The sequence below is a fragment of the Protopterus annectens genome, chromosome 10.part0 (assembly GCF_019279795.1).
Source record: "Protopterus annectens isolate FY-2018-M chromosome 10.part0, PAN1.0, whole genome shotgun sequence".
Lineage (NCBI taxonomy): Eukaryota > Metazoa > Chordata > Ceratodontiformes > Protopteridae > Protopterus > Protopterus annectens.
Window position 1 is genome coordinate 48,044,370 of NC_056744.1, and position 27,166 is coordinate 48,071,535.

At 36.5% G+C, this 27,166-nt stretch overlaps 1 protein-coding gene across 1 annotated transcript in view; it reads left to right on the forward strand.

The window, feature by feature from the left end:
• Positions 1-3,536: 3,536 nt before the first annotated feature.
• Positions 3,537-27,166, forward strand: part of SEPTIN9 (septin 9) — a 2,307,078-nt gene continuing 2,283,448 nt past the window's right edge. Inside the window, exon 1 of the mRNA XM_044085002.1 lies at positions 3,537-3,826. Within this exon, the coding sequence (XP_043940937.1) occupies positions 3,805-3,826 (22 nt within the window). The 5' untranslated portion in view covers positions 3,537-3,804. The remainder of the gene's footprint in view (positions 3,827-27,166) is intronic.

Below are 27,166 nucleotides of genomic sequence, written 5' to 3' on the forward strand. Positions count from 1 at the left end.
CTATGCAGTTGTAACTGCATAGACTTCTGGGATAGTACTGCTGAATGCTCTCTTCCTAATCCGGACTGCTGGTGAGACAGTCTGGATTCTGTGTGCATGCTCCAGACTGGTTCACCAGCAAACCAGTCCGGAAATGTTGCGAGTGCGCATGAGCAATGTTCCGCAACTCACGTTTGTGTTTTTATTAGTTTTTATTTTTTTTTATTAGTTTTTATTTTCTTTTCTTTTTTGTTTTACAGCTGGGGGGCTGCAGTCCTGCAGTCCAATAGCATGAGCAGCCCCTGCTGTCACAGAAACTCTGAGTATGTGAGGTATTGCCAGCTATGCAAGGAGAAGTAGAGCAATGGATGTGTAACATATGACAGCATAGCTAGCTGGAGTTTTGTAAAGAATTATATGTCAATTTGTATATCAAACTGATTTGTACAGGTGCTTGGCTGAAAATACATTTGTAAAGCTGCTTGTGTTAAAAATACCCCAACAGTGGGTTCTGCTGGACAGAAAAGAAATGCACCTGTATATCAGACTGTATTGTAACTGTTGAAATAAATATAGTATAACAGAGGATACTGGAAAAGAAGGTTTTAATCTCAGTCCAGCTAACTTTGAAAAATAGTCTGAAATTAAATTACCTGGCTTAGGCCATAAAGATGGCATTTTACAGTTCTGATTGCAGCCAGAGATAAAATATCTGTAAGAACCAGGACTAGGAATCCTACTGTATTGTCCTTAGGGGTGAACTAATCACTACTCTGGAAGAGTGAAAGTTTTCAAAATGGTGTTATAGCTTCCAGATGCTATAACTCATCTTAGCAAAGTTCTATGTGTTTGTATGGTAACACGTATGTGCTAGATTTTAGTTCATTTTCTAGTAAAGGGGATAGAGTGTGAACCAGAAATCAGATGTCCAGATGTATATGATATCATTCTGTAATCCAGCACTGAAAACCTGACAAAGAAGGACCCCTCACCCACGTCATCTTGTCTTGCTCTAGTAAATGAACTAGGGGACAGTAATTATTTAGATCATTCAGGAAAATATGGTGAGGTTAGTTAAGTATTGTTTTTCTGTATCTGTGTGAATCTTTCCATCCATGTTATTTTTAATATTTTTCATGGCTGAAACTCTGATGTTTATTGTAAATAGATATTTAGTATTTTCATGTTCTTTTATTATTTATTATTTAATATATTTAAACTTTTTCATTGTGGCTGGTCTTTTAGAGAATATTTTATCTTTGAGAGTATTTACATTTATTTGGTGACACTGTGGCCACTGTTGAAAGCCTTGCTGCATTGGTCAAACACTACCATTTGTATTAGTATTAGTTTTACCCAGTATAATTGGATATCCTGGTAAGACCCTTAGAGTAGCTGGCTTTGGAGTGTTCTGGTGACAGTACCTACCTTATAGTATGGCAGAGGGGGCAAAGCTGGTAAATCTGTGCCAGCCTTACCCAGGTGTGTGTACATGTGTGTGTGTGTGTCTAAATCAAATCTCAAATAGAGTGTGTGTCAGCTACTTGGAACAGAGATGCAGAGCACTGGTTTCACAGAGAGGGTGGTGGAGGACTTGGTTTGGAACACTTGGCCAAGGACTCAGCTCTACAGCTGTGATCAGTGTGGGTTTTATTTGGGGCCTGATGAGAGAGAGGGAAACCCAGCCCCAGGATGGGAGTGTATTCCCTGGGTGGTCTTAAGGGAAAGTGTGCTTGGTGCAGAGGGCTGTTTCTGGAAACACTGTGTTTATCTATTTTTGTTCCAACTGAAGGTGAATGAGACTCCTTGATCACTAACCCAGAGAAGGGACGTCACATAAGCATCCGTTTCATGAGATAGCATTCTTGTATTATGCTGTAAATGATTCACCAGCACTTAACAGTATCAGGTCTAACAAGATCATTTTGAAGATACTGTCTTTATAACCTTGGTCTGTATCAATTTATGAACACTAACGCCACATTTGTTTGTTAGGCAGCTTTATACCTGAACTCCAAGCTTACATAATAGGGACATGTGATATCCGCTCCCAATTCTAAATGTGCATAAGTGCAGCACTGTGCATTATGATAGCTGATGAAGCGACACATTCACATATATCTTTTTCTTTACATGAAATAAAATCAAGTAATATATCTCTTTAACACAGACAGCCGTATGTTCCCATTGGCTTAGTTCCTCTTACCAAGTTACAAACCGGCACAAAGTTGATCTTGTAGGGTTACCACTTGTCCCTCTTTACCCAGGACAGTCCCTGTTTGAGCTGTTGCGTCCTGAAAAAAAAACATGACATAAAGTAAATCATTTGTATCTAAAAACGTTAATATGATATGACACAAACAGCTCAAACTGTACAAGTGTAAACTTCTATTCCGGGCAACAAAGTAAACTCCAGTCTTTACAATGGTTTTGGGTATGATTTGTGCTGCAAAATGCTTCGTCTTAGAACGATGCCCCCATTTTGAGCATGTAAAAAGGTAATAATCCTACTCGCGAGTTAACTCCATAAATTGATAACAAGAGCACCATAACAACTGATTTAGATGTACTCTTACACCTTCAACTGTTGAGATATTTGCAGGACGTCCAGATTTTTGTCTCATATTTTTGGTATGTTCTTCATAATGTGAGTGGTTTATGGCAAATAAGTGAGAATTGAAGTTATAGTGACAGACGTTTGATTTTCAAACTTCATATTCTTCAGAAGATGCATGCTAATACAAAACCTAATAGTCTAGCAACGCTCTAAATTTGTAAGAGAAACAATTAAAACCTGCCCCTATTTTGGAGCCTCTGTTCCCCATTATTTTTGTCTATGTCCAGATTTCTTGCCCTAAGAGGTTGAGAGGTATGTTAACAGTTACGTGTTTGTCTATGTCCAGATTTCTTGCGCTAAGAGGTTGAGGGGTATGTTAACTGTTACGTGTGTAGAATTTAAAATTAGATTAGAAATATCTCACATGTAATGGATGAGCTGTTAGCGGTATTAATCCTTCAGTGCTGGATCAGGGAACGGAGAACATATTATCTTCACAATGTAAACAAGTTATCACTAATTTTCCCTTTCCATTTGCTGCTCTGTATACCAGCTCCTTTATTATACTGTTTTGTATAAATGTGTTGACAAAAATGATAACTACTCAGATACCTTGCGTACTGACATGAAAAGGCAAGAGCTGCAAACTTCATAAACAGAACGCTACCACAATTGTTCATACATAGCTGAACACTGAACTTGTACTTTGAACAATTTAATCTGCTCCAAACACACCGCCAATCCAGAGAGCGATTCCAAAGTCTTATATGGGGGAGTCAGGGAATGGAAAATTGTATGTGCAAACACCTCCTCACACGATTAACAAAAACAGAACTAAACTTTATGTGAACTGCGTATGCTATTAACATACTGTGGGGTCTTTTGGAACTATATTCGGTAGCTTAGTTTTCACCCCCGTCCTCTACCAGTGGGTGAGTCCAGCAGTCCGGGGCCGATTAGGAAAGGTGTGCTCGAGCTAATGGGAGTGCCACTCGGGGCTCGCGCATGGACTGCATTGGGTTGCTACACTTCGTTGATCGGCGCTCGCTTTTACCTCGTTAGGTGACCCCTCCAGTTACGGGCGACGACTGTGTGGGTGCCTTTAGGGGAAGCACAACAAATTCAACAGAAGGAATAAGGGCAATTATTCTGGAGTTTTGGCACGAGCGAGTGAAGTTTCAGTAACTCTTGAAGGAAAGTAGCCAGACCTGTCAAACATTAACGTCAGAAATAGTAGTCTATGTACAACACTGTATAGAGGTGCCATCATGAGGAAGTCTTCTTTTGCAGGTGAGCTATTACTGGCTGTGTAGTTCAAGAAAGTGGCAAGACTTATAAATACATGGATGTTCGTGTGCATCCCGTAGACACCTATATGAACAAAGATCAATGCATTTGTTTGTATGCCCGTTTTACTTAACTATAGCGTAGAATTCGTGTTGACTTTTTCTTTTTTATAATGGAAATAAAGCGTATTGTTGCTTAAGTCAGAGCTCCATTGAGTGTGTTGATTTCCCAGGTACAGTTGGCATTAAGTGTTGGAAGTTCTTTTTCCATTCCTCGCCCTCCCTTTCTGTGGCTACGTATGCCTTGTCCCATCCCACGTGCAGTACCAGCAGTTTTATAGGAATTATGAACATGGAAAGGAAATGACTTTCACTTAAAAACTCCAGAGTTGTCATCAAGTGCAAACGTAGGCTGGAAAAGCAGCTTGTGGTTATTGGCACACTCCTATGTTGCTCCCACCGCAGATATATTATGATGCATACTAATATAGGTTTAAAATCTTGCAATCAAATGAGATTATAACTGTTTAAATATTTACTGATCAGTTGAATGTCACAGTTGTATCAGATAGGATTATGGTTTGATACATAGTAAAGACAACATGAAACAAATAGTTTGGTAAACTGTTTACAGTAGCCCCAAGAAGGGAAATATTTCAGCATATTGCAGTCTAAGCCTGAATGTTTAGATTGCTATCACTGGGGGAGACTCAGCTCATTTATTTTCCCAGTTCTCTTGAAACACCAAGGATGGAACTGTGGGAGCTGGTCTTAATTTTATTGGCTTGCAGTAGCAAAACCAGACTCAAAAGAAGTAGGTATGGATGATTATTTTACTTATTTTTATGACTTTTTTCATTGATTTTCTCAAGTATATGAATCCTGATACTTTTTGTTTATATCTGTAGTCATTCAGAGTTTTGAGGACAAGGCGTTCAGTTTGCTTGCCTTTTATTGTTTTAAGTGAGTTTATTGAGACATTCATTCCAGTTGGTGATCTTTACTGCTATTTATACAAATGATTGTATTGTATGGTGCATCAGGTGTAACAAAGACAAGGGAAAACATGTTATTTATTCATCTTTTGTGTAACAGAATAGTAGCGGGTATAACAGTGATTATCAGTGATTTGCTCAATAAGTGTATATGTAATAATGATGATTTCAAGGATGAATATAAAAGTATATACTTGAAGAAAAGTAGCTTCTCAATAGCCATTATCAATGTTTTTCTTTGTAGGGTTTGGATTTGGGTTATTTTAGTTAATTTTTGAAGTTTTAAAGGAAAAGGTAGAAATTTTAATGATGTGCAGATTGCTTTCATTTTACACCTAATTTCAGCTTTTATTTACATTTTGGGTCAAAGTAATTATAGTAAGCAATAACATTCAGTATTATTCTCAACCCAAGAGGTTTCCATTTTAAACCAGTCTTCACTTCTGATGGTACCAAAGTTTGGCTACGTGCAAGTCTGTCTCTGATATGTTTACACTGAGTTAATAATGCAGTTTAACTGTAATAGTCAGGTAAGTGATGCATGGTAACAGGAAGTGTGGTCTGAGAAAAGAATATTACAAGGCAGTAATCTTATCAAGTTTTGTTCATTGATGAGTACTTTGGAAGCACAATCATTCTATTACTGTTCTTAAAATATATTACTTTATGTTTATTTCTCTGCCACCTCCATATTGCTATTTTTATGTTAGAATTCTGTTTGGTATGAATCAGAGTATATTCCTGATATTAACCCTTTCATCTTCACTGCTTATGTAAAGTCTATATGGTGTAGAAGAAGCTTTTAATGAATTATATTATAACTTATTATATGATACTTGGGCTTGTCTCAAGGATAACAACAAAAAATGAAAAGTGGTATGGCACATACATCTTGTAAAAATACTGGTTTTAGCCAATGCTAACCCATAGTTTGGAAGCTGTGTGTTGTATTAATTAATGTATTAGTGTGTTATATTACTTTACTGAAAATGATAATTTCTTAACTATAAATTATTTTTCTGTAAATATTTAATACTCTTGTAAATGTTTAACTGTATTCTTCTTGTTGTTCCTCAGAGCTTTGGTCACATCTGAAAAGTGTCACCAGTCCAGGCCACCTACCTGGTCATCAAATAGCAATTAGTTAATCAACCAGTCAATCAATCAATCAGTAAAGAGTACAAGTTGCATTAGAGTCAGGAGATAATACTATAACAAGTACGGCAGCACTGTTGTGCAGTTGTATGGTGTCATAATTACTAGTATTATGGGAAAAATGCAACACAAAGAAACCCATTTTTGTATAGAGGCCATTGTGTGCTCCATAACCCATATCACACTAATATCTTTTATGATATTTTTGTTCTGAAAGATTCAAGCTTTTTCACAGAAGAAAATAATGCATAAATTAAAAGAAGATGAACATTATTTCATTTAACTGCATATTACTTTAAATCTACTATTTAATAGCTTTACCCTATACATCTTTAGCTATTGCAAACTTCACAATTCCAAGACTGGGTAGTACATCAACAGCAGGTGGCCGTTTTCATCCTGAAACATTTCTGTCACTTAAGGGATAGAGGTCCTAAACATTTCCTTCATAATATTGATATTTTATAATACCAGCTGCAGTCTGGAATTATTACTGGGTCACCAGATTGTCTATTCTACTGCAGCTTAAGGAACTGATAAGCAGAAGCCTACCATGGTTAATGCTACAGCCAGCTAGCCAGCTCCTTTGGCATAGAGAGACTGTGACGCAGTTGACCCATGTTCAATTAGGGGCGTGGGCATCTGTTGCTGCTGGCAGCAAGGCAGGGGTAGAAATGACTCTGCTAAGTCTACTCACCTTTCTGTGTGGGGAGTGTGTCTGTGTTTGTGTCAGGGTCCATTTTCACTGTGGAATCCCCAGTGGCTGTGGATTATGCAGCAGGTCTATCTGCAAGAGAAGTAGGGCCTTTGATTATACATGTGTGTAGATTGTTATGCACAGTATGTTGGCCCATTGCACTCCCATCCCTTGGATGCTTTGGGGCAGGTGCAGGGACACAATGGGGCCTTACTTAAGAAAATCATGATCCCTTTGTGGATCATAGCACCACTCCCTGATTCTAACCTCACATTCATGGGAAGAAATGACCAGAAGGGCTCTCACTGCAGGAGTAAAATGAGCCAATTGTGCATAATATATATATATATAGTCATATAGTACACACACACACACACACACACACACACACACACACACACACACACGTTATCATGTTATCCGTTTGCATACATATTTATAAGAAACAAATGACATATGTGAGTTACATTCTGAGCCCAGAACACTACACTTGTTTATGACAGCATTGCCTCAAATTCCCATGACATGACCTTTGGTTACTGAGCATACTTCCTTTTTCTTGAGCTGCAGTTACTCTGACATTGACTGCAATTCTGTCAGTATGACAGATATGTCATTTCCAGGATGTTCCAGAGCAATGCTGAAAATATAACAGATAATATGCATTATGTACTCAGTTATGAAATACTTGAAAATGTAGTAGTTGCATCTTGTTCAAAGTGAAAATCTGATACTTAAAACATGCACATGTTACATGCATTTATATATATATATATATATATATATATATATATATATATATATATATCTACTGTTCTGCAATCATTTAGTTTTCACATGTATGGTATGCTAAGTGTGTTAATAGTTAAGGTTTGGCACAGAGTTTTCTGTTTTACAACAGATATTTAATATAGATTTCAACTACAACAACTTGGCAGTAGCCATAGAGTCTGCATGAAAATTAAGGTATCATGCAAGCTAGATTACAGTAAGAAACATGCTAGGTACAGTGAAAATCAAAGGCTGATTTTTAAAGTTATACAATTTAAATTAAACATTTCACAAACAATGCTCCCTTTGACTTGCATGAAATAAGGAATGTTCATTTCTACACAAAACTTTAATTCCGATCAATATGAAAATTGTTGATAGGCATCAGACAGTATGAAAGGCAGTACCTTTTAAAAGCTTCACAAATATATTCATCAGTTCAGTATATATAGTTTTCTGAGGGAGCTATGAAAATCCTATTTTTAACTGTATGAAAGATTACACTTATGAAAGATGTTACAGTTACTGCTGTAATGCATATCTTTCTATGTGATGATCACTGCTAGCTTAACAACTTTACTTGATATTACTTTTAACTTAATAGGAGTTAGAATGTAAAACTGTATTGGGAAATTACTGTTGTATATTATTGTTTAGAACTGGGTAATTTTCAGGCTGATAAATGAACCTGTGAACCATGGTAAGTTACAGATGGGTGGTGTGTCAGTTCCAACCAGTTTAGTTCCTTGAGGACTAGACATTCGTGAGTTCTACAGTGGAAGTGGTTTGCAGCAAATTTGGCAGTTTTAAAAATTACAATTTTATATTTGAGAGAAAACTATAGTATTATATTGCTTCCGTTTAGATAACAGTGAGGCTTGAAAAATTGTAAGAAGTGGGGCATCATAGGCAGGGATGGCAGCAGATTTGTTGAAAATGCATTTTCTGGCTGTATCAGGGAAGGCAGCTTTTGCTCTGTATAGCAGGCCTAGTATTTGGTGAGTTCTTTTTATTACTTGTGAGATGTAGTGATTAAATGTCATCTGGTGATCAATAATGACACAACGTAATTTTATCTGGTTTATCAGTTCAATCACAATATTAATGTCAAAGGTGATAGTGAAAGATTTTTGCACTGAGAATTATGTAGAGGTGAAGAGGATTAATTTATTTTTTAAGGGTTTATGAGGAGTTATGCATCATTTTGACAACCTTTGACAGAGGAATATGATTGAGTAAGGTCTTGGAGTTTAGGGAGAGTTTTTGCAGAGCAGATCAGTGTATAGCCTTCAGAATACTGAACTGTTTTAATAAGACTAGAAGCTGTGTGTAGATCGCTGACAACGAGATTAAGTAGATGTCTTACTGTAAATCCCTGTGGAAGACCAATAGTAGCTAGTGGTAAAGCAGGGATGTCATTTTGTCTCTTTACTGCTTGAGCCCTGTTAGAGAGATATTTTTAAATCCAGTGTAGTGAGGAATTGGCAAGTCCCACATAGGCAAGTCTATATGGGAGTTTCTAATGGAACATAGTGTCAAAAGCTTTGCATATGTCTAGAAAGAATGTTGTTTTTATAAGTGTTGACAATAGTATCAAAAATTGAGCAGACTGGAGATAGTACTATGGTTGGACATAAACCATGTTGGATGGGGGTGAGGAGTTCACTTTCTGTTAAGTGAGTCAGAGGTTGTGTGTGTATACATTTTTGTAATACTTAGGATGATGGAGATAATATTAGTATTGGTTTAAAGTTTGAGAAGTTGATGAAGGTGCTACCCTTGTGGAGAGATATATGATTTTTCCAAAGTAATGGTATCTTGTTTTCTGATTTGGAGTGATTTATGAAACTGAGATAGTATGTGCAATAGCTTCAGCTGCAATTTTAACTCACTCAAGTCTATAACTTCATTTTTGTATAGACAAAGTTCATATCCAAAGCTTCTTATTGCATCCAGACCTCTTTTTTGCACCTGATTTATCAGCTAATAACGTCTGTATTAGAAAGTGTAAAGATTAATGCAATGACAATGAAGTTGTTAATACAGGATATCCTGCAGTAGTGATATTAATCAATTCATTTGTCACTTATTCATGCTTTCATTTGTATGTTCATATTTTCATAGTTGAAAGCCTTACATGTTATTGAGGGGAATGGTGTGAAATAACATGGTAGGAGACAGGAAAATTCATTGTCTGTGTCTATTTCTATCAGATTATAAAACAACAACTAAAAACCACAAAAATAACACAAACAGATGCCAACATGATACTCACACACCATAAAGAACTTTATTGGCTGAGAGCTTTCATCTTATGAAGCTAAGACTTCTTCAGAGTAATTACAAGAATGCGCTCACTCATTTTAAATCCCAAATGACCAATCACAAAAGACAAACAATTAACTCAATAGCAAAACACATGACACAAAAAAACAAACAAAAAAAAGAACACTAGTATGCTTGAATAATAAGAACTAAACAGAAAGGTAATCAAATAAATACCTTAATAAATTCATGTTAAAATTAAGACCTTAATTTTATATTTATGTTAAACACTATGCCATGGTATATTAGCTCTAATTTTCAAAGTACTAGAAATAGATTATCATTAATACCAGGTGTATGAGAGGCATTAAGCCGCAACTTCCAGCACAGCTCTTTACTCTCAAGACAAGATTCTATATCGCCACATAATGGGGGTCACCTGAATCCCGTCTGTGACAAAAAAAAAGAATATCCTTAGTATTACTCCCACTATTATTTTTCCAGTGGAATGAATACCAAGGGTATCCTTGAATCTAGTGCCGAGAAAAGTGTGGCTGTTGTAAATGGTGTAAATACATACGTGAAGGACCCTATGTTGTAGTTTCTGATTATAATTAAACTATTCCATGCCCAGGAAAAGTAAACAGTAATACAACACATATAGTGTATATGGCGTTATATGTTACTTGTAATGCATTTTATATTGGAAAAAACAATAGAAAATTGCATGATCGAATTAGGGGACATATTTACGACATCAAAAAAAGAAAATCTACCAATGCATTGTATAGGCATTCTTGTGCATGTACTAATTTTAAAAAGTTTAATTTTTTGTCATAGACAGGGTTCAAGTGACCCCATTATGTGGCGATATAGAATGTCGTCTTGAGTGTAAAGGGTTGTGTTGGCAGCTGAGGCTTAATGCCTCTCAGACACCTGGTTTTAATGATACCATATTTATTTGTAGTATTTTGAAAATTAGATCTACTTTACCATGTCATAGTTTTTAAGATGAATATAAACTTAAGGTCTTAATTTTAACATGAGTTTATTAAGGTATTTATTTTATTACCTTTCTGCTTAGTTCTTACTCAAGCATACTATTGTTTTTTTGTGTCATTTATTCTGCTATTGAGTTAATTGCTTGTCTTTTGTAACTGGTCATTTGGAATTTAAAATGAATGTGAGCATTCCTGTCATTATTCTGACGAAGTTTTGTCTTCATAAGGCAAAAGCATTCAGCCAATAAAGTTCTTAATGGTGTGTGAGTGCTTTGGTGGCATCCGTTTGTGTTAATTCTATCACATTATGCCTGAAATACTGCTAGTTGCTAATAATTATGAAAGTAAATAATATTTCCATATGCACCTAATATTTCAATAACCAAGCGACTTAGAAACTGTTGCAACACATCAAGTGAAACCTCAGATGTTCTTGAACAAAACTGATGTTGATATTTGTACTGTAAGTTGCACATCTTTAGAGATATTCATTGTTATTTATATGTTTATTTATACAATTAAGTACATGTTTTCATATTTCTGTAACTATCTTAATAAATATGCACTCATAAAGGAATTTCTTGTTGCCATGTGAGTCTGGTTGACAAAAATGTTCTAACAGTATTTTTCTAGGCATTATAGTTTCCAAGATACAACAATCTGTTGTGAAAGTTTAACAAAAAATATAATTGGGGGGGTTGTGTCTTATAATATATTATAGAATTTATGGAAAGACTATGAATGCAGTGACTATTATCTCTGTAAAGAACACTTCTTATTGATAACATTCCTGTTTGTATTGTCTTAATAGCTGTTATTGTTCATAAAATACTTATATTTGTCAATCTTATCACATACACTCTTTGGCATAATGGTTAAGGTGTTTAGCTTAGAGATATAAGGTGCAGGTTTTGATTCTCACATGGGGTAATAAGCTAGGCTTAAAATGGCCCACAAGGGCAGTTAGCCTAGTATTAATCTATGATCAGTTGTTTTTTGTCACATCCATTTGAGCCTATGTCATGTCTATGAACTATGAACAGTTGTTATGCTTTTTAAGTTTATTTTTAGAAAATGATCTGGAATGCAAGATATGTGTCGTCTGCTAGGCATGTGACATTCAATAGCGAGAAAGCATATAAACACAAATCAGGATAAAGTATCCCCTTCAAAGAAGCAGAAAATCCAATAGTCACATAAGGAGGATACACCAGGACAATCGAAGCCAATCAATATCTGAATAAAAGCTTTATTACAACAAAATAAAGATGAGTGAGCGCTTTCACGTCTCCTGGACGTTTCATCAGACTTAATTAACCATCACTACAATATAACTTTATATAATAACAGAATAGCTCCTATTGAAGAACCAATATAACATTCAGTCAAAGACAATTAATTATTAAAAGAGAAATGCAGTGTAGATGAATCACTTTGTTGCTAGTAAGTGCTGCTTAATTTCTTTAGTCAACATAAAAACATATACAAAGAATAACTTATATATATAATTACAAAAGTTCCTGTGCATATCAAAATTTAATACAAAAACATATAAATATAAGCATGAAGAAAACCCATGCTAATAAAACCCTTTAAAAATAAAATTTTATGGGTTTAAAAACTTACTATTTATGTTTAAAAGGCCTGTCTGCCAAAAAAGGTCTCAGAGAAATTTTATCATTAAGGCCATGACCTCTATCTGCTGCTAACTTGAGTATCCATTTAATCTCTCTCTTCTCCACATTATTACGTATGCACATACCTTTAGTTTCCTAGTATTGGAACATGTCTATAGTACTGAAAGGTTAGGCTGCATACGTAATAATGTGGAGCTATTCTGTTATTATATAAAGTTATATTGTAGCGATGGTTAATTAAGTCTGATGAAACGTCCAGGAGACGTGAAAGCGCTCACTCATCTTTATTTTGTTGTAATAAAGCTTTTATTCGGATATTGGTTGGCTTCGATTGTCCTGGTGTATCCTCCTTATATGACTATGACATTCAATAGCACTTAGGTGTTTATTAGTTAAGGTATTCACATGGTAAGTTATTGGGTACTACTGCTGTAGGTTTATGTTTTGGGAGACTTTTTCTCTGGATGATAGCTGAAGGAAGTGGTAAACAGAAAAAAGAGTGTGATGGCTAGTAGAGTAGGGTGAGCAGTAAGGGCTGGAGTAGATGCATCGGTGATTATGGATAAAACTACTTGAATAAAGTGCATCTTAATCTGGTTATCACTGCTATCTTTTGGTTTTGTCTGTTTGGGGTTGATTATAAGGACTGAACAGAATTTAGCAGCTTGTTGACTGAGGTCCTGACAGATTTGGGATTATTACTGTATATGGTTTGTTGTGTAGCATAGTCAGTTTTATTATCTTTAATGATACTGGATTTTGCTTGGTTTTATCGCTGTCTATAGGTGCATAATGTCCAAGCTTTCCAGGATTTATCTCTCTGGTTCATGGGTTGCTTTGCTTCAATCAGTAGCCATGGGTAGGGTTCCTTTCTACTCTTTTAGATGTTAGGGGAACTAGTGAGTCAAGTATATGAAAGTAGGCTTTACTGAATTCAGAGACAATGTGTGTCAGCCAGAGGGAAAGCCCTGATTCCCAGTTATAGAGTTTGAGTGTGTTAAGAAAAGTTTGTTTGTGAAAGGTAGAGAGCTTTTTACCACTTTATAGTGATGAGTTTTTGGGCTGCTGTTGTGTTGCTTGATTGCATACTTTGAGATAAAAGAGATAAAGCCACTTAGTCTATCATATAGACTGTCATGGGATACGATTTTGTCAGGATGGGATGACAGAATGCCATCTGGAGTAGACTGTTGGGTAGTGACTTTATTGTAATTAGTAACTGTAGTAATACGTTGCGTGAAATTAAACAGGTGCTTATTATTGCTTGGATTATCAGAGACTAGTGTTTGCAGTGTATATTATACTGCGGGGGTGGTGCTGCAGTAGCATTGTCGCCTCACAGTTAGACGTTGCACGTTCGATTCTCAGTTAGAGCGTCTTCTGTGTGTCAACATGCATGAATGGGCATTCCTTCATTGAAGGTTGTGCATTAGGCCCGGCAAGCCAGAACATAAAAATCTACTGCCAATCATTAGCAGACCGGAGTTCCGCTGTGGTGACCCCTAACCGGGAAAAGCCGAAAGACAGTTAGTGTTTGCAGTGTATATTGGGATCACATGCTATTATGGTTTCTTATAGGAAGCTTGAAGAAATACAGGAGAGAATTTCTTCCAGAAGGGTAGTGTTATTACCTGGGAGCATCTATATACCCATTATAGCAATACTTGTGTGTCTGTTGAGCTTGAACAGTTTTATAATGATTTCAGAGTTGGTGAATTCTGGTATTATGTGAGGGAAAGGAGAAATAACAAGGTTGTTTTTATAAATAAATGGCAGCTTCTCCTGCTTTGTTATTTATCCTGCTGGCACAAATCTGCATACTGTTTGTTTCATGGTGCATCCAATTTACATTGGCAACTACAGTGTCTGGGGAGTGCAGGGTTATCCAAGCATATGCTTGACGGATTTATTGTCAATACTTCTTAGGGTAACATAGCATAGATTAATTCCAGGGTGGCACTGTGGGTGTGGTGGCAATTAAATAGAAAACAGTAGGGATATCATATTGGGAGAAGAAGTGTATAGAGTAGGACCAGGGTTTGGATGGATGTCTCCACATACTTTTAAGGATGTAAGTATGGGGTTATCTGAATAAAGGGGTTCTTATTTGGTGTTATGTTTAATTTGGGATTGTATTAGAAATGGATGTCCTTGTATGTATTTATTTTGGAAGACCAGGATGGAAGTGGTCTGGTATAGGTAAGGAGTTTTAGCAGTACAAGTTATGACAGTTTTAAAGTTTGCTCTATATAAGCATTCTGCAAGTGGTGATTATATAATGGGTGATGGTAGAATGTTATATGTGACAGTATGAAGAGCAATACAATTGTTAACATTGGTAATGGCAACAGATGATGCAGTGGTGCAGCGGTTGCATTATCGCCTCACAGCAAGAGGTTTTGTGGTTCGATTCTTGGCTGGAGTGCCTTCTCTGTGGAGTCTGCATGTCCACCCTTTGTCTATTTGGATTTACTCCGGTTTCCTTCCACATTACAAAGACATGCATCTGGAGTATTTCTCCCCGGGCTATGGCAGAAAATTGGCTTTGTTCCAAGTCGGACTTTCCTGGTAAACAAATGTTAAATAAATAAGTCAAAATTTGAAAAAAAAAAAGGTTGAGAAGAGGATAGAATGTGAGTGTATGTCAGAATACAGATGTAGAGTATGGACAAAGTGCTTACATTAGGACATGATTGTTAGTTATGAGTAAGAGATATAAATTATATGAGTGTAGGTTTGATGATGAAAGGTCTGTAAGGTATAATTTAGGAGTGCTTAGATTTTACAGTTAGTAAAAGTGCTGGTATGTAAAGAGTTAATACTGTGCAGTAAGCAAGGTGAGCTTGTGACTAGGCTGTAATTGTATACTTATAATAAAGAAATGAAAGAAAAAGTTGGGTGGAAAATGTATAAATAAATGTTTACATAGTGGGTGGTTGTTTATCATTGGCCTTTGAACTGTACAGAAATATATTGTGAAGAAAGTTAAGGAGGCAGGATAATTAGACATTTTTAAACATGCAAGATCAACTTGGAAGCAATAGTTAGAATAGGATAGCTAGAATGGAGAAATAGTAATGATGCTTAACTGTCGAGAATTAGTGGGAAGGGTTTAGATGTGACTTTAAGTTGCAAAATGCAGCGTGTGTGACAGAAGAAAAAAAAGTAATTGTTCTTCATAAAAATGTCTTTCAAGCTCACTGAATTCTTTGGAGCAATGGGGTCTTATACTTCCCACCTTAAGCAAAATGGAACATCATTTCATGAGACTATACCACAACATTACTTCTAAGCAATCCATTTCATATCTAGCAGAAGAGAAAAAAATAAACAGAGCAAGTTGCCTTACTGTAGAAGCTAAAGGTTATGTTTATATGGAAAGCCACTGCTCTATGGAGTTAGAAGTATGTGTTTGAAAAATGGTGCCATAAAGCACAAAGCATTACAGTAAACATGGGTGGGAATGTCAGCTCACTTTTGCATGGTACAGAATGTTACTTTTGCTTATCATGCAGTTTTGTGTAGTGAAAGTTATAAATTTGTACCTGCACCTTTGACTAGATTTCACTTCAAGTGAAGTGTGGGGTGCTTTTGGAGGTAACTTTTTTCCAGTGTTTACATAGACTAGGATTAGAAATGGGCAAAAAAGAACATATGTATCTTAGACACAGTGTACTATATAGCTTTGAAAAGAAACGTGGAAATGTAAGTCATATAAGACATACTTCTGTACTGTGTTTCAAGCGTGACAGAAGATATGGAAAACGCCTTCCAAAACAGGTGCCACACAAGGCAGTACACTCTATATAGACTCCCAGCCATTCTGTGAATGCTGTCAGCTTCAGAACTTCATCCAACCTCAAGTACAGATGATCTTGCAATGTAGTTATTATGATGCACTTAATGCTTACTAAAGCATGCCTTATGAACCAAATGTTAGGTTACTCTCCAGCCATAGAAAGTGTAGGCAAAATTCTGGAAGATAGATTGAGATGAACTCCAACAGAGTTTAGTGCAGGCATGAATCCACCCCCACCCCAAAAAAAAAAAAAACAATTTCTTACTAGAACTGGAAAAAAAAACTGTCTACAGTCATGTTGCATCAAAGACATTAGGGGGGAAAACATTCAACATTTTGCTGCTTTGTTTGTGTTGTGAGATTAGCACTGTGGAATGGCAAACAGTGACGTCTGTGCTGACCTTTTTTCTTTTTCTCCTAATAGTGGCAGCCTGATGTTGATTTAGATATGATCCATTGATATGCCAGTTTCTGTAAGGCCACTGTTTCTTTAAACAATATGGCCCATTCAGAGAAAAGTGTACTACCTTATTTTAAGTGAGGGCTGTGCCCCACATTAGTCTTATATGGGAATGGGTGCTTCCCACATCTGCTGTTATCCATAATTTCAAGTAACCAGCTTGGAAAAAAAAGCTGCATATTGTAGACAATCTCTGTAGTTTGCTGTAGTCTCAAACTGACAGGTCCACTTTTAAACATTTTTTTAACTTTTTTTCAGAGCACGACTCATATAATTAAAATTCATCCTACTGTAATTCTCTCTCCTGAAGTATTTTTGTATGACAAACTATAGATTGTTGCTATGTGTTTTCCCCTGCTTTTGTCAGCAGTTTAATTTCCTAGGATAGAATTCATGAAGATATAGTAAAGTAGAGTGCAGTGCCCATACAAGACAGGTACATTGTTCAGGAAAAAGTGTCACGCAAGAAATCAGCTGTAAAGTTCAGAAGACAGAACACAATGGAAGCCATAGAATGCAAAGTAAAAACACAAGGAAGGAGAGACTATGTGGAATGTATGAAGCATAAGAATTCTGTGTATAAAACAAAGAATGGCATAGTATTTACATGGGTGACAATTGCTGGAAGAAGACTGAACACTTGCATGATTGGAATTCTTCCATAGGAAGTCACTGTCAGAGAGTTGTGTCGGACGTGATTCCTTTTTGGGGGAAGTTTCCCCTTCTATGAGTTTGTGCAACCGTGGAGTTTGTTATATATAAGTTCAGGGGGGTGTGGGACATTTTTGGCAATATATTTTCAGTGAATGCAGTTCAGGGATACTGATCATTGGTGAATTTGCTTTTGTCTGCTCATAGTTAAAGCATATAGGAGAACTCTCTTCTCTATGCCAAAAAAAAGTTCAAAAAGTTAATACAGTGTTTGATGCAAGTTAAGTACACATGTCAAGGCAGTACAGGAAAGCACTGATATCAAGAAAAGCTGGGTACTGTAGCAAGCAGTATTACAGAGGAAGAAAGAAGAAACAGAGTTAAAAAGATTACAGTAAAGTCACTGGCATGAGCACTATGTCAGAGTTTCAGCCATGCTGGATAACACAGTGTACAATGCACAGTGTACACTCCAGACTGGACATGTGCAAAGAACACCAACACAAATGTGATGCCAGTCTGCAAGTGATATAGGTAGTCCAATTATGTCTATCATGTGTGCATAACAGTCCACACATACAGCACAGAACATAGAAGACTTCAGATACGTAGACGGATGAAGAACAGAAAACAAGTGCATGTTTACAGTAAATTCCATTAGAAGTCAAATCAAGAGCAATTGCAAAGTCAAAGCATTGCGAAGACAGAGTACATAGAATGTCACTCAGTAGCCACTGAGAGGAAGAAAAGCAGAAGTAAAGCAAGACAGTAGTGTATGAGCCATGAATGCTGATATATCAGGAGCTTTAAACATAAAACAGCAGTATTATTGTAGACCATATGCATACATAGCTTTACTTGTTTGCCTGGAAAGGGCAGTATTTGCTATAATAAGCTATAGGAGCAAATTACAGGGAGCCAACATGTTATGTGAGATTATGGCCACAATATTTAGGATCTATATTAAATCAGCGAACGCTTAAAAAGCAAATGCTGATTTATCGACCCCATGTAAGCGAAAGCTTACAATCCATAACATCCGGAACAGCAATTTTTTTTCCCCAGGGGAAAAAAATCACTGTTCCACAAAAAAAAAAAAAAACTTTAAAACATTATATAAAGTGGGGGGCTTTGCCCCCCACATAAATATACCAACTCTGAGATCGCACTACAGTGATGAAAATGTCAAAGTAATGGAGGCGGCCAAGTGATTTCTTTCCCAGGGAAAGAAATCGCTTATATGCCTTTTTGCTATTATGTTTCGTGCTTTCAGGTTCGATCAAGACAGATTTGAAGGATTGCTTTCAGGTTCGATCAAGACAGATTTGAAGGATTGCACCTTTGATTATATAATAGGAACCCAATATTTATGCCTGCAGGCACTGGCTATTAGAGCTGAAAGACAACACCCACAAATGTATATGCAGTGTAGAGATTGAATGGTGGACCTCTACAAGGCATCCAGTTGTCATGAGATGTGGAGTTGCTATATACATTTCAAGGTGACTCAGGAAAAAAATCAGTCTCTGAGATCTCTGAGGTGGCTGTGATATTGGAGTACATAGGCAAGGGACTTGCTGGTTAATTCAGTTGTTTACATTGAAATGTTCTTCTTCATGGTGCAGTACTGTGTGCTCTGGTTTAAACTGCATAGCTGACAATACTGTGAACTATTGTTTTAGTTGTAGAGACAATAGCATAGGTATTGTGTCTTCTGTCAGTGTTACTACAGAGCACCCTTTCTATCAATTGACATTCACTCAACTGTGTCTCACTCTGTTTGAAGGTTATAGTTCAGTTTTATTTTCTTTGCAAGAAATATGTTTCTGTTTGACTCACAGATACCTCTACTGTCTGGACAGAGTACGCAGCTGGTGATAAGTGACATGCACTTGGTTTGTCCCCTTCTTTGCTAGTGCAGGGGGGCAGCATTAAATAAGTATTGAATACACACACACACAAACACACACACAAACACACACACACGCGCGCAAACACACACACACACACACACACACACACACACACACACACACACACACACACACACACACACACACACACTCTATATTTATATATGGGATTTATCAGCTAGTTTATAATATTAACCATGCTACCATACCATTTACTTATCTGGAAAAGTCCATAGAACTGTAAACCCTGCAGGTGGAGAAGTGCAGACAGCTGTTTCTGTCTCTCAGGTGGTTGCCAATCCATATGGCACTTGTACGGTGGATATATGTATATATATTGCACTATGCTATCCTGAATGCTACAGCTGCCAGCACTGCAGCCCACAAAACAATTTCAGCACCCTTCTCATATCTGACAGTTGAACATGTCTGGTAGACCTGTGTCACCATTTTTACGGATATGGGCATACTCTATCTGTGGAGCAGATGATTTCATGTATTACAAGCCTCATGCATAAACCTGAAGGAGCAGGGCATTGTTAGTTTCATAGATTAGTACTAAGCTAACTGCCCTTGTGAGCCATTTTAAGCCTGGCCAGTTATCCCATGTGATAAACAAACCCTGCACCTTGTGTCTGTAAGGTAAATGCCTTAGCCATTATACCTACCTCCCATTATACCATTATACCAACCTCTGCATATTCACCTTCAAACTTAGGTGTGCCAGTTTTCACTGCTAAAGTTTTATACTCTATGCATTTGTTTGTATAAGCCCTGTCTGTACTCACAGTACAATGTCACTATGGTCTTATCCCATTGATAAACATCTGGAATGATTTGCTTGTCTTTCATGCATGCAAGTAACTAGCATCCCTGGAGGTGTCAGTCAACTATGTGTGATTATGCTGTCTACACTGCACTCATTCTAACATTTGATGAAGAGCTAGCCCTTTTCTTGTTGAAGAATATCACCCTGTAAGGTCTATATAAGGCCTTGATGGAACATATATGCAGGTTATTCCATAAAGCGCCCTGAACAGATCTGCCACTGTGTAGAATATCTGCATGGATCTTGCATCCTAGCTGGATGTAGTAACATGCTGCAATTTGAAGGTGAGAACATATGTCTGGAAGATACCTTGGAGTATCTCCAGTTGTCTGCTGAATTTTTGATATGGCCAAAGACAGGAGAGCTAGTGTATAGTGGGATGGGCTATCCATGCCACCCTCGTTGGTTCAAGTCTGCATATTAGATGTCACAGGCATGACACAGGAGACTGTAGACCATTTACTGATCCAGGAGTTGTCAATCAGTTAGCCTGACGAAGTTCTCCTTTGCTCAGAAAGTCCATCTATGCTGTGACCACCTGGGCTTGCAACACAGGCACTGACTGCATTGTCCATGATATACCACATCAGTACTGCAGTGTTCTGTTCTACGGCAGTCATGTAGCTGATTTTAGTCCCATGCATTTTCAAGACTAATTGGATACAGCTGGCTTTGTCAAACATTTGTTATATTTATTAGTAGTGTTTATGAAGTCAGTAAAGGCTTTTGATGTGTTATTTCTATAATGACATTATTGCCTTACAGCAGCTTGGCTTGGCTGAAGTTGTATAAACATTGTATATATGCCTGTTCATCAACTAAAATTCATTTGTGTAGTCTTATCCCAAAGATAGATTGACTTACATATGCCACAGCTTGTTCATTACTTCCATCTTTGGACCTTACATGTTCCCCAAGCTTTTTGTTCAGCTAGCCTATTAAAAAAGTTAAAAGTACAAATTTATAGCAGTACATTACTATTCAGAGAAGTACGAATGCACATTTTTTTATGCATGAGTGCATGAGTGCATTGTATTTCTGTGTATTTTGAAGCTTTTTTATACTATTTTATTGTTTGTTTCTGTATCAGTCTTAGATGGGGGATGATATGTAAATGGCACAATACAAGGAAAATGTCAATGACAGATATCTACATTTGGTGAAGATTAGCAAAAGTCATTGCAATATCTTTGCTAATATTTGTTAGTAGAATAGTGCAGGGGCACATTGGGGTAGAAACAAATATTCTTTTGCGTGACTAAAGTAACAGTGTATATGCTTTTAACACTTACGTGTAAAATGCATCCTTTGTTTGCCATATCCACTTACATTATTAAAATAAATAATTTCATTAAGATTTATCATTTAATAAACATAGTGAACAGTCTGGTGTCCATGACTGCAAATTTCCACAATCTCATCATAGCTGAAGACACTTGTATTGATAATTTATCAATTGACTGACAGTTGGCTTAGGGGATTAAGAAGCTGTTTCTTGTGGTCCAGGAGTGCAAGGTTTGAGTCCCTCAGCTTCCGCTGCCTAAGTGTGAGACAAGTCTCTTACCTAGATACCACTCCTGGGCTGAGTCTGAAAAAGGTACATGGAGATCAGTGCTCTACTCTGGAAAACAAGTACATATAAAATAAAAATACTAACATGAAAGCAGATTCCATATTTAGAATGCTGTTAGGACTATTTGCCTTATAGTTTGGTAACAATCAGTTTTAGGTATTTTTTCACTAGCAGTTTCTGTACTATTTATAATAGTAACTATGAAATAATTTTTGTTTCGTGACTATTCAGTATAATTTTCCAGCATGTGTGGAACTGTAACATGTGAGGCTAAAATAACTATTCCATTGAAAACAGTGAAGTAACACAATGAATGTCATCAGTTTAATGTATTTTACAGATCTGGTGACAGCTGCTGAAAAACATTCCCTGTAGGAATAGGTCAATGTCTACTGAGTGAAAATAGAAATGCATGCAGTTATACGCTAAGCACCATTATACCCCACAGCTAGGCAGTGCTACTCAGGATGTATTTATTATCATAAGAACACACTTACTGGTCAGCTTTTCGAAAAACAATATATAGATCAAGTAACTTTGATCTCTTTGGGAAAAGAATCCTCTGAGGAAGTGAAAAAATGTAAACAACAAAACCTAGAGATATTTGAAAAATGTAAAAAAGAAATATGAACATGGGAAAAAAGAGAGATTTGATATGGTGCAATATTTATGCAAAGGAGAAAGCCAAGTTAACTAATATGGAGAAGGCAGTATCAAAGAAATTCGAATAAAAATACAGGCAAAGGCCTTCAAATATGGAACATTTCACAACAAAAAGACTAAAAGCACAAAGAGTCAATGTAGAAAAGATGATTAGTAAAGCAGAAGTTAAAGAAATAGAAGTTGAAGTTATGGAGTGCCTGCAAAGTGAGGGATTTAATGTAGAAGGTCTAAAACAGACTACATCACAGCATGATGGAGTGAGTCCCCAGAATAAGGAAAAGCAGGAAGATCAGGAGACATGTGAAGAAGAAATATGGACATGGGAAAGAAAAAGAGATTTAATATGGTGTAATATTTATGCAAAGGAAAAAGCAAAATTAACCAATGCAAAAAGAGCAGCACCAAAGATATGTGAAGAAAAATATAGGCAAAGGAATCCGGATATGGAAAACTTTACAATACAAAAAATAAGAAGACTAAGAGGAAAAGTAGAAAAAGTGATTAGTAATGGAGAAGTCGAAGAAATAGAAATTGAGGTAATGGAACAGCTGCAAAGAGAAGGATTCAGTGTAGAAAATCAAATGCAGAAAGCACCACAACAGGATAGAGCAATCGATATCCAAATTAAGGGGAAACCAGTGGAACAGGAAGTAACTGGTCAGGTGCCATATCAAGCTATTTTGGAGCCTTTCACAGGAAACCAGTATAAACATTCACTTGAAGCTAGACAGCAAGGAAAGGAACAGGAAACCGTGGAAACTCTGATGCAGTCAATGTTGAGGAGTGATAGGCCAGTGAGTTTCCATATGACAGAACAACAGATGGCACGGGATGAAATTGAAGAGAATGTGCCACAGGAAGATGCTATAGAACGTTCTGTAGAAAGCAAGCAGGAAATGGAAAACAAGGGATGTGCCCTCAGTATGGAAGAAAAGGAGTTAAGAGAAGAGTTGCTTGATTTAATAGACATAGATAGATATAGCAAGATCAATGAGAGAAGTAGACTGCAGAAGGTTAATAAAACCCCAAAAGTCAGAAGCTTGAAAAAACAAATGAACACAGTAATTAGGACTGTCCATAGAGATCCATGTGATATAACAGAAGTAAACAGGATATATTACTGTGCTGCTAAATTAATAACTGATAAAGTTCTACCACAGGAACATAAGGTAGCAAGGGAAAAGGGGGGTGGAAGCGAATAACATCATGGAAATAGCGAATAGAGAAAACTATAAAGCAGTTAAGACAAGAAGTATCATTGTTAGAAGATTATAGAAGAGGGAACAGATCAACAAAAATATTAAGAAAGATAGATGTGATAAAAGCAATGTGCAGTATTAGAACAGGCCAGGATCTATTATGCACTATTGGAGATAACAAACTAAAAATTTCAAAACAGGCAAAAAGACTTAGAAGATATGAAGATAAATATAAGGGAAAAGCACAAAATAAACAATTTACTGATGACCCAAAAAAGTTTTATAGAGAATTGGGAAATAAGGTAAAAAGAATTGATAGACCGCCAAATAAAAGAGGAAGTAGATACATTTTGGAGAAGTATGAAGATCCTGTGGAACACAGCAAAGATGCTAAATGGATAGAAGAAGTAAAAGAAAGAATAAGAAGTTTAAAGGTACAGGATATGAAATGGGATGAAATAACAGCCAGAGAGGTTGAAACAAAGTTGAGAAAAGCCTCTAATTGGAAAACCCTAGGCCCAGATGCAGCACCTAACTTTTGGCTTAAAGTATTAACTTCCTTGCACGAGGATTTAGTCATAAGTAAGAACTATTTATATGCTCACCCCGAACATGCACTGGTTAACAACAGGAAAAACAATGCTCTTACTTAAGAGTGAACCTGCAAGCTACCCTAAAAATTATAGACCAATAACTTGTCTTCCGACAACGTACAAAATATACACGGGAATTGATGCCGACAGAGTTTATAGTCATTTAGAAGAAAACTCAGTTATGGCAGTAGAACAAAAGGGCAATAAGAGAAAGTCATAAGGAACACAGGACCATTTGTTGTTAAACAAAGTTATAGTGGAGAAGTGTAAGAAGGGGAAGAACCTAAGTATGGCATGGATTGACTACAAAAAAAGCATTTGATAGTATCCCACATTCATGGATAAAAGAGTGCTTAAAATGTATAAGATACACCCTACACTGATTGACTACATTATAGTAACTATGAAACAGTGGCAGACCACTTTGCAATTAAGCCATGATAAAGGACAGATTATTATCCCAGGGACAGAAATTCAAAGGGGAATATTCCAGGGTGACTCTCTGTCACACTTGCTATTCTGCCTTGCCATTAACCCATTAAGTTGTTTACTTAACAGCTTAGGTCATGGCTATAATTTGGCTTCTAGAAAACAACAAAGTCTAATGACTTCTCTTTGTCGATGATTTAAATTGTATAGCGCATCAGATGAGGAACTGAAAGCACAGCTGCAGGTTGTCAAAACTTTTTCAGATGATAATGGATCGTCATTTGGTATTGATAAATGTGCAAAAACAACCTTTAAAAAAGAAAATTGCAGCACCAGGAAAACATCAGTTTGGGACAAGAATGTGATATAAAAGAACTTGAGCAAGAGGGGGTGTATAAATACTTGGGAATTGATGAAGGATCAGCAATAAAACATGAACAAATGTGAATAAAGCTTAATAAGGAGTACTTTAGAAGACTTAAATTAATCCTGAAAACAGCATTGACACCTAGGAACAAGATCCAAGCTATAAATCAATTTGCTCTTCCTGTCCTAACTTACAGTTTTGGAGTAATTGACTGGCCCCAAAAAGTGTTGGATAGATTGGATATTAAAACAAGAAGAATGCTTCATGCTCATCATATGATTTATAAAAATCAGCGTATACCAAGATTATATGTTCCCTGTTCTGAAGGAGGGATGAGCCTCCTTGAAATTGATTACATGTATAGATCTGCAATCATGGGACACCACACATCTACTGACCCCACAAGATCCAAATGTGGTGAAAGTTTTGAAACATGAGGAGAATAAATCTAAGATGACATCTCTGCTTGATTTAGCAGAAGCATATCGACATCAAACAGGAATGGATATCAAACCAGAAGTGGATAAAAAACAGGCAGCAACTGAATGTGCTAAAAAAACAAAAGAAAGAATATAAGGTGAAGAACCAGGTGAGAAGGCAAGAAATGTGGAAAAAACATAAATGTAGTTGCAAGTATAGAAAACTTCTGGAAGAGCCTCATGTTGATCAAGAATGAATGCAGGAATAGTTAAGGAGAGGTGAATTTACATCAAGAAATGAAAGGTTAATATTGGCAGCCCAAGATAGTGGGCTATGTATACACTGGTTTACTAAGTCCATTGAACATGTGGGAGAAACAGACATATGTAGGTTTTGTGGGACTGAATTTGAAACAGTCACACACCTTATTGCTGGTTGCAACTCTCTAATGGCAGGGGTACTGTATACTGAAAGGCATAATAATGTGGCGAGATTGTTACACTGGAGATTGGGCAAGCATTATGGTATTGAAGTGGCTGAAAAATACTGGAAACATGAGCCACAGAGAATCATAGAAAATTATGAAGTTTATATCACATGGGATCACCCAATACCAACAGTCCAAAAGATAGATGCTAGAAAACTGGATATAGTGGTCCAAGAAAAGAAGACAGAAGTAGCATTGATCATTGAAATCGCTACACCTAGTGACTACAGTGTCTTGCGTACAGACATACACAAAGTCATAAAATACCTCGATCTGCAGGCAGAAATAAGAGCTATGTGGAAGAAAAATACCCAGACAGTTCCAATAGTAGTAGGAGCAACTGGTCTTATAAAAAAGAATTTACAATCATATTTAGATATGTTACCAATTCATGTAACACCATATGAATTGCAGAAGGAGTCGTTACTGGGCACATTGCTGGTGCTGCAAAGAGCACTTTTGGCTAACATCAAAGAGTGAAACAATACTAATTTCATGAACTTTAATCGTACTTTGACTTAGGAATGGGGTCCATTCCTGTCATGGTATTAGAAATCCAAAAGACTTGGAGAAATTAAAAATGTCAGCTGCAGATAGAAGTACATAAGAAACAACAATGTTAAATTAATAAAAAAATTCTTAAAAATATTGAAGTATGTAATATCAAATTAAGTAGTGACTGTGTAACCAGTTGTTGTTAAATGCACTGTAGAACATTACATTTTTGAATGATGAAAGATAATGTGCTGTGTTTGCCAGTCAGTAAGGTCTTGGTGACACGTGACATTATGCAATATATTCTAAGATGATATTAATAAAAATAGCCCATTTAAATAGCAACCAGTTGGAATTCCACTTGAATTTGAGTAATATAAAGTGAAATTCATACTGATTTTTGCTTTAAAGGTAAAGCTTGCCACCAACACCCTACACAGGAGGTTTACCTCCACATCTAACTTAAAATAATTAGTTGTGACATCAGTACACCTCATGTAGCTGAACCACTGGTATGTACGTAAGGGGCCATTTGCATATATCCCATGGGTCTCCACTACAGGAGGTATAAGTTTTACATAGTTAATGCTGTAACTTGGCTGGGTCTTTCTTGCAGTTTTTTTTGTACTGAATGGTTTGTCTATATTATTTTTTACCTTTTGGTTTGGATGTTGTTTGGGATACTTTGCATGTACCCTAATGTTTATGAACATTAGGCTTGTTTTTAAGCTCTGTGTCACTGATGTAATCTATTTATGCTGCACTGATGAGCTAATAAAAAGGCTGAAACATGCATGTTTAATGTATATTTGCATGTATGTGTGTGTTTGTGCAAATTTATATATGTACATGTGTGTGTATATGTATTATATATATATATATATATATATATATATATATATATATATTCACGCATATTACCTGCAGATTAAATAATGTGTAGAC